This window comes from Pelecanus crispus, chromosome 2, assembly GCF_030463565.1.
Source record: "Pelecanus crispus isolate bPelCri1 chromosome 2, bPelCri1.pri, whole genome shotgun sequence".
NCBI lineage: Eukaryota > Metazoa > Chordata > Aves > Pelecaniformes > Pelecanidae > Pelecanus > Pelecanus crispus.
The window spans coordinates 118,233,816-118,250,069 of NC_134644.1; the positions used below are offsets into that span (position 1 = coordinate 118,233,816).

The 16,254-nt window shown below is 39.4% G+C and overlaps 1 protein-coding gene across 1 annotated transcript in view; it reads right to left on the reverse strand.

Annotated features, from left to right (window-relative positions):
• Positions 1-16,254, reverse strand: part of PTPRM (protein tyrosine phosphatase receptor type M) — a 509,987-nt gene that overhangs the window by 21,419 nt on the left and 472,314 nt on the right. Inside the window, exons 25-26 of the mRNA XM_075706282.1 lie at positions 12,963-13,060; positions 485-601 (exon numbers count right to left, since the gene is read on the reverse strand). Coding sequence (XP_075562397.1) covers positions 485-601; positions 12,963-13,060 — 215 coding nt within the window. The remainder of the gene's footprint in view (positions 1-484; positions 602-12,962; positions 13,061-16,254) is intronic.

The following is a 16,254-nucleotide window of genomic DNA, read 5'->3' on the forward strand; positions in this document are numbered from 1 at the left end:
TAAAGATGGATTCCACGTGAAAAGTGAAATTGCCTTGAGAAGAAAATTAGTTTTTCAACTATGTGTCTGCAGACCAGGAACACACTGGCCCAACAGGTAACAGTATTCTCCACCACGGACTGCTGAATAATGGTGCATGCAGCCTCTGGTACAGACAGAAAATGATTGTGGGGAACATAAGATGGGAAAACAGCACGAATGTGTTTTTCAATTGATTGCTGGGAGGGAGGCTTCGATTTCTCCTAGGCAAGGAACATCACTTTTTCTAACTCAGGCAGGGGCCAACAGTGATGGAAAGTGCAGAAAAGTTGCTGCATTTAAAGAAAAACACAGCTTACCATAAGAGGGCGGTAGTCGTTTACCCAAAAAATAGCTTCAAAACCGGGATGTCAGTCAAAAGATTTAACTTTCCCATGTCGAATCTGTATGTAAGTTACTTAGGCAGATACCATTGTAGTTAAGAAAACTGAATTTGGAAACTTACCTTTTCTACTGCAAATGTTCGAATCACATATTCAGCCAAGAGCTCTGTTTCTATTAGGGTAACTTTAATGTCTTTATATATCTCTGTGTCATCTGGCCAGTATTTGCAGCATTTGACCTTTAAAAAATACAAAAGAAATTAACGTGCATTTATTTTAGAAGGTTCATACTGAATCTATTTTGTATTCCGTGCAATGATTTCCATTTTAAAATGCAATCACGTGCAGACCAGTCACATTTCCTACATGTGGAAAGGATTAATATTTAAGGGACATTGTCTCTTCTTTTTAAGACATCTTTCAGAGTTGCAGGTGAGATTTGTGTTGTGGTTAGTAAAGTAAGGCAAATTCGTAGAGCACAAGGGATATTTATACCCTGCACAACTCAGCTACGGTAACTGTTCATTTCCTGTGGTTTCCTATGTAGGGTGTGCCCAGAGGGACAACTACCACGAGAAGGTTTTTTCCCCAACCTGTAGTTGGTGATTTGTCTCAAAAATACCTTCCTGCCTTCTAAAATGAAAACGTGTTTTTCAGACAGGAAGGATCTTCTCTACTGTTAGAAAAGTATCTGTTTTCTCAGATTAACTTTCCAAAGGAACTGATAAGAGGTCAAACGGCAAAACTGAGCACTGGAAGTCAAGAGATAAGTTTTACGTCTGGGCTTTAACACCAGTTCACTAGATGACCCCAAGCACTATGGGTGGGATTCATCTCACTTAGCTCAAACTAAGATGAGTAGGATGAATGCCTTCTAGAGGTGCCTTTATTTTGGTAACTATGAAAAGGGTCTAGACCGACTGCCTTTGCTGAGGTGTTTGGCTTCTTGATGGTTAAGGTTAGGTGAGATTAATTACCCTTTCCTCCATAGTGATTTCACTTGGCTTCTAGAGCTGTGCGTTCTTGGCAAATTTATCCTGGGATATGGAGATGGAAAGAAGGTGGGTTTTGTGAACTGTGGTTCAGATTTTCTGAGCCCTGGTGTGGTCCAGATGGGATGGACTTCACAGTATTTAACGTATTCAAACGTGCACTATTATTCTGTTATTTTTTAAAGTGGGTCATTGTGGGGACTGTATATGATAATGCAGATAACTGACACACTTAAGACTTTTCTCCTCCTTCCCATTTGTGTGGACAAGGCAGTGGGTGGGGAAGCTAACACATTCCTTACATATCTCAGTTTTATTCTGCTCTATTACGGTAATAGCTATGCTATCACCACTGCATCTGGCCATCGTCCAGTAGTGCAGTACATGTTAGGAGTAGCATCTGTTATACATCTGCTGCATGGAATGGTTTCTCTCTATCTCTCACCGAAGGGAAGATTTAAAATGGATCTTTTAATACATGTAAATCTACTGGTTTACTTAAATATACACTTAAATGGGTTGAGTAAAAAACCCAAACACTTCAAATATTCAGTGGAAAACTTACACAAAAATTAAAAAAAAAATAAACTTCACCACTCCTAGATTATTTCTCAAACCCATTTTCATGCCAAAATATTTGGATTACTATCATGTCTAGTCTTGAGCAAAAGGTAGAAGTGAAGGATGTGTGTATAAGCATACAGTGAAAACTGTAAATCAGGATTCAAATGATTTATTTGTTCAAACTCGAGGTTCAGTATATAAAGGATTATGCAGAGAGTCAAACCTTGTCCTGTCAGGCAGAAGAAAACCCTTTCCTCAGAATTTGTTTCTAGTGACGTAGCTGATAATCACAGACAACCCCTTTTTACCATCTGGACAGAAGAGAGGTCTTGCCCCATCAAAGCGGTAACATCAGCTGATAAAATAAAAAGTTTGTCAGGGCAGGGTCACTAGTTCTGACCCTTTTTCTGACTCTTTAGCAGGATGAAATTTAAATCTGAATAGAACTGAGCTGAAGGGCTGGAAAAACACAGCCCCACATCAGAATCCTCAGAGAAAAACAGTAGCCTGGTCGTAAGCCCTGGCTCCCAGCCACAAAATTATACAAGCACCCTAACAGCATATTCCTGGTTACACAGCTGATGGAAAGCTCATAGAGCAGAGCTGAAGTCCAGGTAGTTATTAGCAGGTTTTTATTTATTTCTCTATGCTTGTCTTCAGACCTAGTAACTGCATTAGTATTGGCTAAGAAAAATTCTTCGTATTCTTCACATTTCATCTGGTGTTAAGCATGGTTTCAGGACAACTGGCAAACACCAGGTTACGCAGTTCCCTTCCACAGCGAGAGGCGTGGAGCTGGGACACTGGACAGTACTCGGCAGGGCCTAGAATGTCCTGTACCAGGGGCAAGGGTAGCAAGACTGCTGCCCCCACCATGCTCACCAGCCAGCAAGCTGACAGGGCGTCAGTGTGGATGAGAAGGTTTCCACCAGCCAAGGGCCAAGCTGAGGGACAATCCCAGGGTGCCCAAACTGCAGGATCTCTGGCAAATGCATATTCATCTCCAAAGCGTATCTTTCAGCTATAAGCAATGAACAACCATTTCAAAAGCATTAAATGTTGCTGCAAGCAGTTTAGTAGTTGCTGCTATCTATCTATTGTTGCATCTACTTGATATTTATTCAGATCTTGTCTTGTTTGGATGTATTTCCAAAAACCCTCTGATAGAAGCTAAGTGAAAAACATTGAATGCTCATTGTTTTGTCTGTGGTGTTAAAACAATCCAGAAAATTCACATTTTTCAAATTCCTTAGGCCAGCAAACTGACCCTTTTATAGTCATTGCTGGGAACTATCTGAAACAGGGTTTTCCCACCTCTGGCTAAGATAGTATTTTGACTCTCCATGCAGAATAAGGCAATTCACACTACCTCCGGACTGGAGCAGCCCACTGACAACCCCATCTCTGGAGCTGATTCCCTTTTCCTGCCTGTTTGCTTATCCTTTCCGTAGGTGGAACCTGAACGGCACAAAGACAGCCAACGCACGTAGGAAGGGAGCAGCTGCAGCGGTGATCCTAGTCACAGCACTACTGATCAGCATGTCTCTTTGTTGCTAACTTCAGCCTTGTTTCTTTGTGATGGGTGCCTGCCATCCTCAAAACAGCTCTGGTTTAGTAAAATAAACAATCAGGGGAAAAAAAAAAAACCCAACCCTGGCTGAATTAAATTGCTCTGCCTTGAAGGAAAACATGCCTGTTTCTAACTTGGTAAGTCTAGACAGTCTGGATTATGACTAAGAACTAGGGACATTTAGAAAGACCAATTTAGAAGAGCACAGTCCCCACCTTCTTATGCCTCAACTGTTGGATTTGCTTCTACTCTTTTTTTAAACCTTATTTAAGATGATCCAGTGGAATAATTAGGGAAGCATTGGGGGATGTTGCACAGAAGTTATAGCCTTTTGTGCCTCATGCAGCTTGGGCCCGCTGGGGATTTCTTACTCTGTTGCACAGGGGATTTTGGGCATGGAGCAGACTGGAGCTGAGCAGAAGGATCCATGACAACACAATTTCCTGAAAACTCTCCCAAGTGGAATAGGGGCTGTAACAGCCATGGGAACAGTGCCAGAGCCGCAGTCAGAGCCACAGACCAACACTAAATGATTCACTCCCTGGGAGGGGAAAAAAAGCACCAACCCAAACTTTTTTTTTTTTTTTTAATTCAGGCTTTTTTCCTACTTCTGGCTCTTGTTCTGCAATGCTGCTGCACGTGCTGAGCTCTAGACATGGGAACTCTGTGGACTCCTGATGAGCCAGAAGTTAAGTAAAAGCTTAAAGACCAGTCTCCCACCCCCTCCAGGACCTCTCAAATAAATGCAAAGGTGTCTTAAAGACAGAAGTAGATTAAATAGTGTAAATCAAAAGCACGCTTATAAATGTTTATTGGATCAGGGCCTTTATTTGTACAAGGAAAGACAATTGGAACAAAATAGAATATGGTTTTACTCATCAAATATGAGGAACACTGCTGGTAACATATGTTTGTTCATTTTTTCTTTTTAGCACAGCTTTAGCTACTGTGACTTGATGAATCTCATTCCCTTTTTATAAACATTTGGTACATGTTTTGCAAAAAACCCCTACTAACAGAAGGTTTAGCTAAATAATTGATACATGAATCCAGAACTGAATATTAAATGCATTAGAGGTTTTTTTCACACAGTTGCTACCATAACAGTAAATATCGTCCACAAAGTAGAAAACATAATTTTGAAATCTCATCTGAGCAGAACTATAATTGAGAGTTTGTTCAGATACACCCGACATTTATATCCTAACGTGCCAAAAAATACAGATGTTCATCACCAGATGAGATAAAAGGGTGATTGCCAGAGACATAATGAAAATGCTCTGGTTTAATCTATTCATCCCAAGGTACACTGTCCAATTGTTCCAAACATGTTTATTTTACTAATAATTTTAGAAATTTGGAGAAGATGATTACCTACTTCCAGCCCCCTAGCTCCAGCCCCCAGCAAAACAGTCTAATGTGAGAAACTAAGACTTAAAAATGAAGGTGGAAAGTTGTTGTTGCTACTTCTAAATATAACGAACAACGTAGGCAGTGGATAGCTAATGAACACAAATTGTGACTTCTGAAGCTGTATATTTAGCCATTTGGCAATGTGACACATCTAGCTAAAGGCAGTATGAAAGCCAGGACAGTAATTCATTTACTTAGAGGTTTGGAATAGGAGGAATATTACAGAATTAATATGTGAGCTGGCTGTGAAATATACTTTGTAGTTTGTACAGAACAGTTTAAATAACACTGATTATTCAAAGTTTCCAATTTCCTTTGATTCTGAAATATTCTTAGCAAAAAGGTGATATAACTGGCTATGCACTGCATAGATCGTCGTTAGTGAAGAGCAGTATTATATATTCTAATTTAAAATTAATCCTGAACTAAGGAATGATGATAAGTCAGACATAAATTTTGAAGTGAAACCTCTAGGATATAAAATGAAATAGCCAACCAAGCTCACTGGTGAAAATTTTTAACAGATTTTACAGGTGTAGCTAGGATAACATCATATACTTTTATTTGGCTGACTTGAAGTAAAAGGACATCCGACAATTGAAAGTATTTTTATTTAAATACTTTTCAAACAAAAAATGTATTGTGATTTAAGAACATTTTATAAGTTATAAAACGACCTTTGTCAGAAGATAAAACCCAGTCTTTCTTTTTTTCATTTTCTTTGTTTGCTTTCAAGCAAGTCAGTTAATTGATTTATACCTCATTTTACAGTTTTCTAAAAGAGGTCTGGAAGAGTATTGAGAAATACAACATTTAAGATACTGCTTGGCACCATCAGATGAATGAGTCTGTATAAAGGCAGCCAGAAGTCTTTATGTTGTTCACAACTCCCAGAGGGGGAGAAACGTCTCCATGAATTTTACTAGCTCAGTCTGACTTCTTCGAGTGACGACTCAGAGCTGATATAATTCTCCACCTTCTGCCCTACGTTGCCCCAGCAGCGCAACCCTAGGTTGCCTGGTGGATGCACTCTCATTCAACTTCTGTCCAGAACAGCTGGCTTTCTGGACATGTCCAGTAGTAGCCATACACTAATGCTTTCCACCTGAGGGAATCAGTGTGATCCCTTTGTTCTTAAGAATCAGGTATACTGTTAGTATGCCATCAACCTGTTAGCTGGAATTAGATGAAATTAAGCTGACAGGCCAAACCCATGGTGTTGCCATACTTTGGCCATAAACCAGAGTTAGTCTAGGAGAACTGCTTTAGGGTAAAGGTGACCCTTATTGTAGTGTTTGTGTCTCCATCGCTACTACCAACAGAAGAATATGGATTGCCTGTATTTCATGGTTTATGTTTAGGCAATTTTGTCTCCCACTGGTCATTAAAAAAAGCTCTAAATTAGTGCACCTTAGTACAACCCTGGAGGAAAAAAGGCTGAGCACAGAGCACATGAGAAGGGTGGTCCCATGCCAAGAGGAAGGATGGTTACAGGATTATCTGGAGCTCCTCAAAGCCTGCCTTAATCCCTTACACAACTGTGAAATCACGGGCACATTGCTCATCTCCTGTGCTCTGAGGACCTGATGTGCCTGCATTGAGCAGAACAGCCTGTGCTCTGAATCATGCTTCTGCTCCAAGAACAAAATCATGCCATTAGTTGAGCTACAGAACACCACCAAGTTAGTGGATTGACCTTCTGGCTCTAAAACCTGATCATCTGATGTCAGCTTAGAAAGCTCTACATGTTACTCTACTGGGTAAGGTAAAACTGCGTCGGTGCCTCCAAGATACTTCTTCCTTCACAGAGAGACTGACAGATTAATTTCATGAGACAGCTGAGGTGAGGAGACTTGCAGTAGTGAAGCCATTTCGCTAGCCCCGACATTTCAAAGAAGAACTTGAAGCCCTCTTTGCAAACTGCACTTATACTTGTCTCCTACACCTTGGCAGCACTTCAGCGGCTAGCCCAAACAGGGGGTCGATCCATTTGTGTATCCTTACACCTCTTTTATTTATTTCTCAGAGTGAATTATCTCAATCGGATTAGTGAGCATTAAGATATTAATCTCTGTTGATTAACATTCTTTGAAACACAGCTTTTACTGGAAACGAGAATGTATCAAGACTCAGAGCTGAAACCACGTCTGCTTTGAGTGACATGGGACAGTGCTGAACGCTTGTAGGTTGATGTCCTCTGTGATAATGCTAACACTGCTAATCTGGGGACATCTTTATTAAATGATTGCAAAGAGTTCTTCCTTCTCTTTCCTGAAGAACGACAGCCAATTTTTTTTTTCCCTAAGGGCTCCTCCCCTGCTACTACACATAATGAAACAATGCCAACTTGTTATTTCTGGTTATTAGTCTAGAAAGCTGAAATCTGTTTTGACGACTAGAAGGGTTCACTGACTTGAAAGATTAACAATAGTTTTAAATTACAATTGTTTTCTTTTTTTCTCATTGATACTCTGTAGAAGTATAAACTCTACACTATCCAAGAAGAGATACTGGAATTAGTGAAACCAAAAATAAAGCAACATATATGTACCATAAGCACAAGTCCCACGTTTTCTGGGCAAACAAGATTTAAGAAAAAAATTTTCTCTAGATGGGGAAGGACACTATTTATAGGTTTTAGAAGCTGAGACTAGAATTACCTAGAGGTAGGGAAGGGTTCCGTACAGCAACCTTCCTCCCTCTCATTTATAAAATGTGGTTTCTTTCTTTCAGTAGAAAAGTTGAAATGAAATCTTAATCACCAGTATGCTTACAAACTCTTTGGCACACCTCCTAAGGAGTGCTAATGCCAGTATCCTGAACTAATTCCAATGTAGGTAATTTGGTTTATTACATTTAGAGGCAGTTTCAATTAGATAGAGTGTTCTTCCATTTATACTAAATACAAATGTGCTGTTTGTAAGACGTGTTAAAGAGATACTGTGTTTCACCTCTGCAATATCTCCGTAATGGGTGCTCTGAATCTTAGATACAATTTGAATTTACCTTTGTTTATTAGAGGGTTCTTCTGCATGGAAGAATCTCAAAACTTATATAATGTGTATGCTTGCTTCGTAATAGATTTGTGTCAAAAAATTCCTTTTTTATTCTAAGAATAGGTAGCAAGTCCATTGGAAATTTCACACAGTTTTTATGTTGCTGGAGTTTCCTATGAAGTTTTTGTTTGGTTCTTGCAATAGGTTTTCAGTAAGAAGTCTTTGGACAGGTCTTTATTTGGCAGTTTTTCTTGGATGTCTAATGTCTGTCTATAACAGAAACAAACCATCAGGTGGACCTGAAGAAGATGTGGTTTAACATAAAGACTTCTGGATTTTGTTTGTTAAGGAAACATATTTGTATCTGGTTTAGAAATGTTTCTTGAATGCTAACCAGGGCTGCACATCCTGAGCAGGGACCAAGCTTGGACACAAGGTCCAAGCACATGCACATACGACTGCTTAGGGCTGGGCCCACACAGAGTCTTTCCTGAGAAGAACAACTCTTGTCTGACAGATTTTATCTTACAACAGGGAACGTTTTTTAGCCAACCAGCAGCAAGAAGATGTTCCCTCTCTGTAAAAAGACCTTTGTATGGGTCTCCTCGCTGCCATGCAGGCCCCAATACTTTTTTAAGCATGAAAAGTCAGAGCCATCAACATTTTTGCAGCAAGACAGAGGAGAGTGCCATGTATGTAACACGTCAACTGCAGGTCCAGTAAAACAAGCAAAGGAAAAGCTAAGCCACCACTCTGTTCTTTCTTTTTCCCTGTGCAGATACAGCCCTGCTGGCTCCTGAGAGGGAAAAGTCACCCAGGAGGAGTGCGAGATGGCTATCAGGAAAGCAGCACACTCCTGACAGATAAGATGGCTTTGAAAGGCTGTTTCAGCTGTTTCAGTAGCCCTAAGGTGTGCGTGCAGGCATAGGGGCTATTTACCAGTCCATGGCTGACCTTCATTCCCCTGTTTGTGTCACATCCATTCTGTTGTAGTCAACCTTGCCTTCTTTCAAAAAAAGGGTCTTTTGTGGGCTTATTAACACTGTTAGCACTGGCTGTTAGTTCTAATTCCGGATAATAATTGTGAAACTCTAATTACTGTAATTACTATGCTCCTGGGGTGAGGTTTTATTTTTTATAATTATTTCTAGCAATTTTTTTTTGTAAATACTTTGTTATATTAAAAGCATGATAGACAATCATGAGTCCTTGCAGCACATTTATATATCAACCACCTCCACTGAATTTCATCAGTGCATTTCACCATTTATTAATCAGATATTCCTAAATTTCTTCTGCCTGAAGCAAAAACAAGGAGTGGGAGAGAAAGTGACTACTGACAAATGACAAATGATGTGACATGCCAAGTTTAATTCTGCCAACCAAGTATTAGTACCACCCCAAGAGCAAAGATGGAGGTGACAGCTAGATGGCACAATTTAATATATTCTAAATCTTCCCAGAATAACTCTCTAAGGATGAAAGAAATGTTTCAACATGTGCAAACATTGAAACACTTCAAGAAGCAACCTGAGACTTTGGCCAGTACATAAAGACCTTGATCCAGTTCCCATTGCTTTCCACAGAAGGATCCAGCTCTGTCTTTTGGAGTCTGTACTCCAGAGCAGTCTCCTGGAATAAGCAAGATGTTCTCTTGTGTCTGTTTTCTGATCACCCCTACACTGGTGGGGTAAAAACTTTTGTTTCTTCTAGAATGATCCACCAGATTATGCTAAGTCTCTCAGGAAAAGATGTCTGAAATTACACTACTATCTTCAGTTGCTCTAGCACTTACAAACATGAACATGGAGGCCTCTTGCATCAGTATCATCCAAAAGACATTATTTTGAAGTAGCTTGTAGTCACACCGATTTTTATGAGTCCTGGTTTTGCTTTTAACCTGTTAGTGTGTAGTTTGGAAAATTCTGATTCTTGCACTAAAATGTAGGTATATTACACCATTAATTACTTGTCATTCCCTTTCTGTGTACTTCATTGTGAGTGGAAAGTTGTTGACCCCAGGATGAAGAAGACAGAGACTTTTTTCCAAGGCTGCTTATTTGTTTAGTTTTCTTGTACAAATTCTTATGTCAACCTAGGCCAATCTTAACTAAAAACCACTTCATCATCTGTTATCAAAGAACTGTTCATGCAACTCAGCAATGATTTTTCTAAATGACTGTGAGACCTCATTTAGATTTTTAATAAACAGTCACATTCTAATGAGGTCTTCATAAAACTGACTAAATATGTTTAGAAATCATTAGCTTAAATTACCAGTACAAAAGTCTCCTTAGGGAGCCCTGCAGATTTTGTGATAAGACTTCTGGCAGATGGATTAGTATAACAGCACAAGTGAGTTCTGAATTTCCACACAAGCAGTGTAAATGTGAGTGACTGGGTAACAGGCTACTAGATAAAGAGCTAAATGTCCCTCAGGTGGGTTCATTAAAGAGAGAAAACAATCAAAACACATTTCTGTGCCATTTAAATACCAGGTGCACAGCAGTCTGCAGGTGCCAGAAACACTGACAAGGGCCCCTTATTGGAACACACAAGAGCTTAAAGGCATGCATGGTTTTGACAAGTATGCCTCAGATAATGACAGATATTGGCAGATGTACCCGGACCCTGCTGGAGGGTAATGCGGGGACTGAGTCATTTGCAGCAGGTGCTTGCATTAGGGACAGCCTCATGGTGATTCCTCCATCCGCAATTAAAACAGTCCTGATGCATAATGCTCCAGGGCAAGAAGCAAGTTCCTAGCACTGATTTAATGACTATCCAGCCAGGCCTGGTAAACAAATACACATACGCCCCCTCAATGATTAATTCATGAAGGACGTACACTGTGTGGCAAACATGTTAAATAGATATTCCTCTTTCCTGAAAATATAAAGGAATTTTCCTCCTCAGCTTACAATGGGTCAAGAGGGTTAAAAAATCAAAATAATAAACCCCCGTAAATCTTACACCAGCAATAGCAATTGGAAGAGAAAACCTCAAGGTTGGGAAGGTTACAAGGTTTGCCCTGCAGGAATGGTACCAAAAGGTCCATTAAAATCATTACTAATCAAGGTGGCACAGAGCTTGTGTTAGGAGTTGCGGGACAGATGGTGTGTTTGTAATATGCCTCCTTGTTGCTGATGTTTCTAGCGCTGGGAGTGGGACAGAATCACCAATGGAGGAGTGACTGCATTGTTCTGTGGCTCATACGATCTCATTTCCATTAAAAGCTCATTTCAATTTCTGCTCTCTGATCTCACCTATGCTGGCCTCCAGAGAAAGTGAGAACAAAGTCGTTTCTAGCACTGCCAGAAACAACAAAGCCGCAGATCTGTATCCCGCTAGGACTCTTGCACCCGGAAGAAATCTCCATGGTGGCACAAACTGTTGCTTGCTGCTAAGGGAATGTGCTGCGTGCTTAAATGCTGTGAGTTGAGGCTGCCAACACTGGCACAAAGGCTGGTGTCTCCCTGGCTGATACCTGACAGTTCACTCTAATTGATACTTTCAAATACTGACTTTTGGAAAACAGTATGTGGTTTCATGCAGTGTGCTATTTTTGTTCTAAGGCTTGTTTATCCATACCCTGAAAACATCCCTTTTTAAGTTGTGTGCTTGGGTACTTATGAATGTGTATACAGCTTTAACGAAGAGGTTTGCTGGAGAGCTTCTTATTCTTAAAAATCCATCCATTTTGAATTGATATATGACCATCCGACTCTTTCTACCTTCTTCCTCACTCAAGAGACCGAATTTTTAAAGCAGCCTCCATGATCCTTTTTTGTCTCTGCAATTAGTCGTACATGTGTTCCTGCAGCAGGTGTTAATTGCAGTCACACATCCCATCTTTTTTATATCTAAAAATAATCCTGGCACCTGATCTGTTGGTAGGCTTGGGCACACAGATATCTAAACCTTAGGATTTATATTAACAATTGACAAAGGACATAAGGAAGAATGAATTGAGATTGTAAAACTGGACTTGCTAAAAAGGAGACAAGATCCGACACTTTGACTCACACCACATAAACAGTGCTCTCTCTCCTCATGCCAATGCCACCGGGCAGAGAGGTATCAGCCACTCCACCAGCATGAAATTAAAAACATCTCTTAAAACCATGTGGCTCACACCGAGATATGTGCACTTGACTTCTTATTTCAACACTTCGATTTACAATAATTGCAGCAGTTGCAATAAAAGCAGTGGGTTTTTTTCATTCCAAATGAAAGCTATATTCCCAGTTCCCAAGCAAAATCTTCTTGAAAAAAACATCCCAGGTGAAAACTGAGACACCAGTGCATAGACAAAGCAGTAAATTAAAAGACTGTTATTGACGGCTGTGAGAAACAAAGAAAATGGTTCCATTCAATACTTGTTGAAAACAAAATTAGCCATAATGACTTGAGTAGGAGGTCTACTTTAAAAGTTATCAAGCAAAGAAAGAAAAGTACACAGTATCAACCAGATAGCTCAAGCTTTCCTTTACCACTCAGCTCCTGAAGAAGACCTCCTGGTCAACAAATTTAGTGTACAAATGAGTAAAGCTAATTTTTTCTGTTTTAGTCCAAAAGGCCTACAAGGAAGGAAAACCCAAACAAACCAGGTTGATTTAGACTAATATACTATGAAGAAGGTGCAATTTCATAGTTTAACTACTTTTCTCAGAAATCTGTTTCAGAATTACTCCCCCTCAGCCTCCCTTAAAAAAAAAGATGACTCCATACCTTGTTCTGTAACCAGTTCCCTGGTTTCCCTTAATAGAAATGGTATGTCTGAGATAGATAAAAAGATATGATGCTTTCCTTCTTTGGCAGTCTTTGCAGGCTGTGCTGTACAGAATGCAGCTTTATCAGTTACTTTTTCATTGTGCTAATGTTATCAAAGCCAAGCATCCAAGGCATGTTTAAAAATAATTGATAATGAACCTCTTAGCACAGGCAGTCATAAATATTTTATGTGCTATACTCAGTATATAAGCATTTTGTTGGTCTGCTATTTAATTTCCAAAAGCAAACACCTTGGAAGTCTTTCATCTTTTTAAGTACAAAAATCACTTACCCTTCCCACTTCTACGAGATTAGTAACCATGATTATGCTGGCTGTGTTTTCATGCCATACCATTCTCCAAAAGTCATATATTGTCTCCTGCATTGGTCCTGAAACAATAAATCAAAGGAAAGGTTACTATCTGAAAGTCTCATGATTGGAAGCTTTTCTCTGGGGAACTTCGAGAAACCGTGACTATACACATGTATTCATATCACTATCATCATATTTTTCATTTAGGGTCAATTTCTTTTCTGTCATCCCACCTATCTGCATTTAAGTTTTTTTTCTCCTGAAATAGTGCTCTGAAAGAAAGTTAGTTCTCCAGCATTTAGGTATTTATCTCCGTAATACCCAGAAGTGGAATTATAAAAAATGGATAACATTACTCTTTCCCTTAACAAGTGGATGATAACCCAGGGAAGGTGTATTTGGAATGAAATGAGCCTCAATGGACTATGTGGCCTTTCCTGGTTTCTAATATTTTTCTTAGTATACACTATCCATCAAATTACCCCAGCTCCTAAATTGTACTTCCTGAAGTGAGACAGAAGTTATAGTTTTTTGCTGCAGTATATCACTTTGCAAAACAGTGGCGAAAGTGGTAAAGAACCCTGGCATGCCACAGCAGCCATGTCCTCTGCAGTGCTTTCCCCAGCAACCTGTGCGCTTTTGTAGACGAACACACAGGGCTTCCTCTAGCATCGTGCTAAAGCTGGCTACAAGCCCACAGGAAATGTTACAGGAATGTAAAATGTTGAGGACAACTGCATCACTTTGCATATGCCTGGTCCTGTCTGTTTCTAGCCTACATGTCTTACCCATGACGACTGGTGTGCCACCCCAATTTTAAACCACTGCTTTAAAATCACTGAGCCAATAAGAATAAACAAATGCAAAATATTAACTGGTACTATAAACTTAGCATCCATATTGAATCCATTACTGAACGGCCACACTACAGTAAGCAATTAGTGGCTTATTTAGAGGAATGCCTTAAATCAGCTAATTGGAGGACAAATGTATTGGCTTAAATGTTCCTCTAGTGAAGAAACGAACACTCTTAAAGCATTACAAAATCATACATTGACAGATTTGGGTAGTTTGGCACCCATGTTTTGAAACTTTGAGCTCCCTTTGAAAATAAAATTTTCACTCTGAAAGTCAAGTACTTAGTGAAAAATGTAGTAATATATTATTACTATATTATTGCGGCAGGGGCGTTGGACTAGATGATCTTTGAAGGTCCCTTCCAACCCAAACCCTTCTGTGATTCTATGACTTTCTGATTCTATGATACTATAGTCAAGTCACAACCAATTCGCTAGGCAAATCACAGTTAGGACGTAATTTACTTAGAACTCAAGTTGAAGAAAAAGTATAGTAATAGCCTAAAACTTTGGAATTTTTAAAATTTATTTTTATTTTTAGCAATTTCAAAGGATAATCTTATCCATAATTTGCGTAGACCATTTAAAGACGTTACATATTCTCCCCCTTACTTTCTCTGCTTTTAAAAATGCTGCATATATAGTTAGTTTCACAGGTTTCCCTATAGTCACTCAACTTGCCTTTTACTTGCTTTGGTAGTTCATATAACAGGAGAAAAAGCCATTTAAAACAACAGGAAGCTATGACTGTTAAAACACAAGAAATGTCAGAAGGTCTCAGAGTGGAAATAACAGCAGAATCTAAAACTACAGTTTCTAAAATTACCAAATTCAAGCTGATGTTGTGGCTGCAAAGCTGGACACCTTTTTTTTTTTTTTTCTTTTAATTTACAGCACAGAACAGTTGATACTTTTGTGAATTTAATTCTGAAGCATGACAAAAGTTAAGTCACCCTCCATCATATGGAAATTTACACTAAGTATTTTACTTCTACATAAGTGTCCCAGATATGTAATACAGACATGGTCTGAGTGCAATTTTGAATGTCACAGTAAGATAGTTCATATACATTGTAGTGAAAGTTTATCTTGCTTGTGTTTTAATAACGTAGGATGCAATGTATCTTTTTGGGCAATTAAAGTCACAACAGCATTAGAAAGGTTTTGGGCCAACCTCTCCTACTGGTAAAAGGATGGAGACTATTTTACTCACTGTAGGAAAACACTGTCTCTGTAGAGCTCCTTCCTTCCTCTCAAGTCTCAAATAAATATTCAGCAAAATTACTATTGCTATCATCTTTGAAGGAGTGTAGCTAAAAATAGGATTAAGGAAAGGCAGTTTTCCACAGAGTAGTGTCCTGGAAAGAATCTGCAAGTTCATGACACATTATTAAGATTATTTAAGCTTGATCATGGACAAAAAATAACAACACTATTGTTTCAAGAATCCTGATTCACAACCTGGTTAAATGGTGTCCTGGTTTCGGCTGGGATAGAGTTAATTTTCTTCCTAGCAGCAGGCATAGTGCTGTGTTTTGGATTTAGTAGGAGAAGAATGTTGATAACACGCTGATGTTTTTAGTTGTTGCTGAGTACTGCTTATGCTAGTCAAGGACTTTTTTCAGCTTCCCATGCTCTGCCAGGCGCACAAGAAACTGGGAGGGGGCACAGATCCAAACTGACCAAAGGGCTATTCCATACCATATGACGTCATGCTCAGTATATAAACTGGGGGGGGGTGGCCAGGGGGCAGCGATCGCTGCTCGGGAACTGTCTGGGTATCGGTCGGCAGGTGGTGAACAATTGCATTGTGCATCACTTGCTTCGTGTATCATTATTATTATTATCATTATTATACTGTTACTATTAGCATTACTATTTTACTTTATTTCAATTATTAAACTGTTCTTATCTCAACCCAGGAGTGTTTCTCACTCTTACTCCTCCGATTCTCTTCCCCATCCCATCGGGGTAGGGGGAGTGAGCGAGCGGCTGCGTGGTGCTTAGTTGCTGGCTGGGGCTAAACCATGACAAATGGAGAAAAACTAAATGTCTCCACTGCATTCTGTCACCACAGGATTATGTGATGTTTCAAGATTGTTCATCTGAGTATGTTTTCAGTAAAGCTGCAGGAAAAGTGAGAAAAGATCCTCTGTCTACACAGCCCTCTTCTTTTCCCCTTGCAAGAAGCCAGAATCTTTGAGAAACTGAGGGGCAATGTAGCAAGTTTCTTTATGTATTATTTCAGTATTTCAGTTTTCCTTCATACAGATTCACTTGAGATACAAGGTGGTTGGGCCCTCCTTTGTAACTGTCATTTCTTTTTAACAGCTCTGGGATAACCTGCAACAATTTCTTCCTGACTTTTTTTTTCTCTATGGGCAGCATAATATGTCTCGTGATTTAGATTCCTA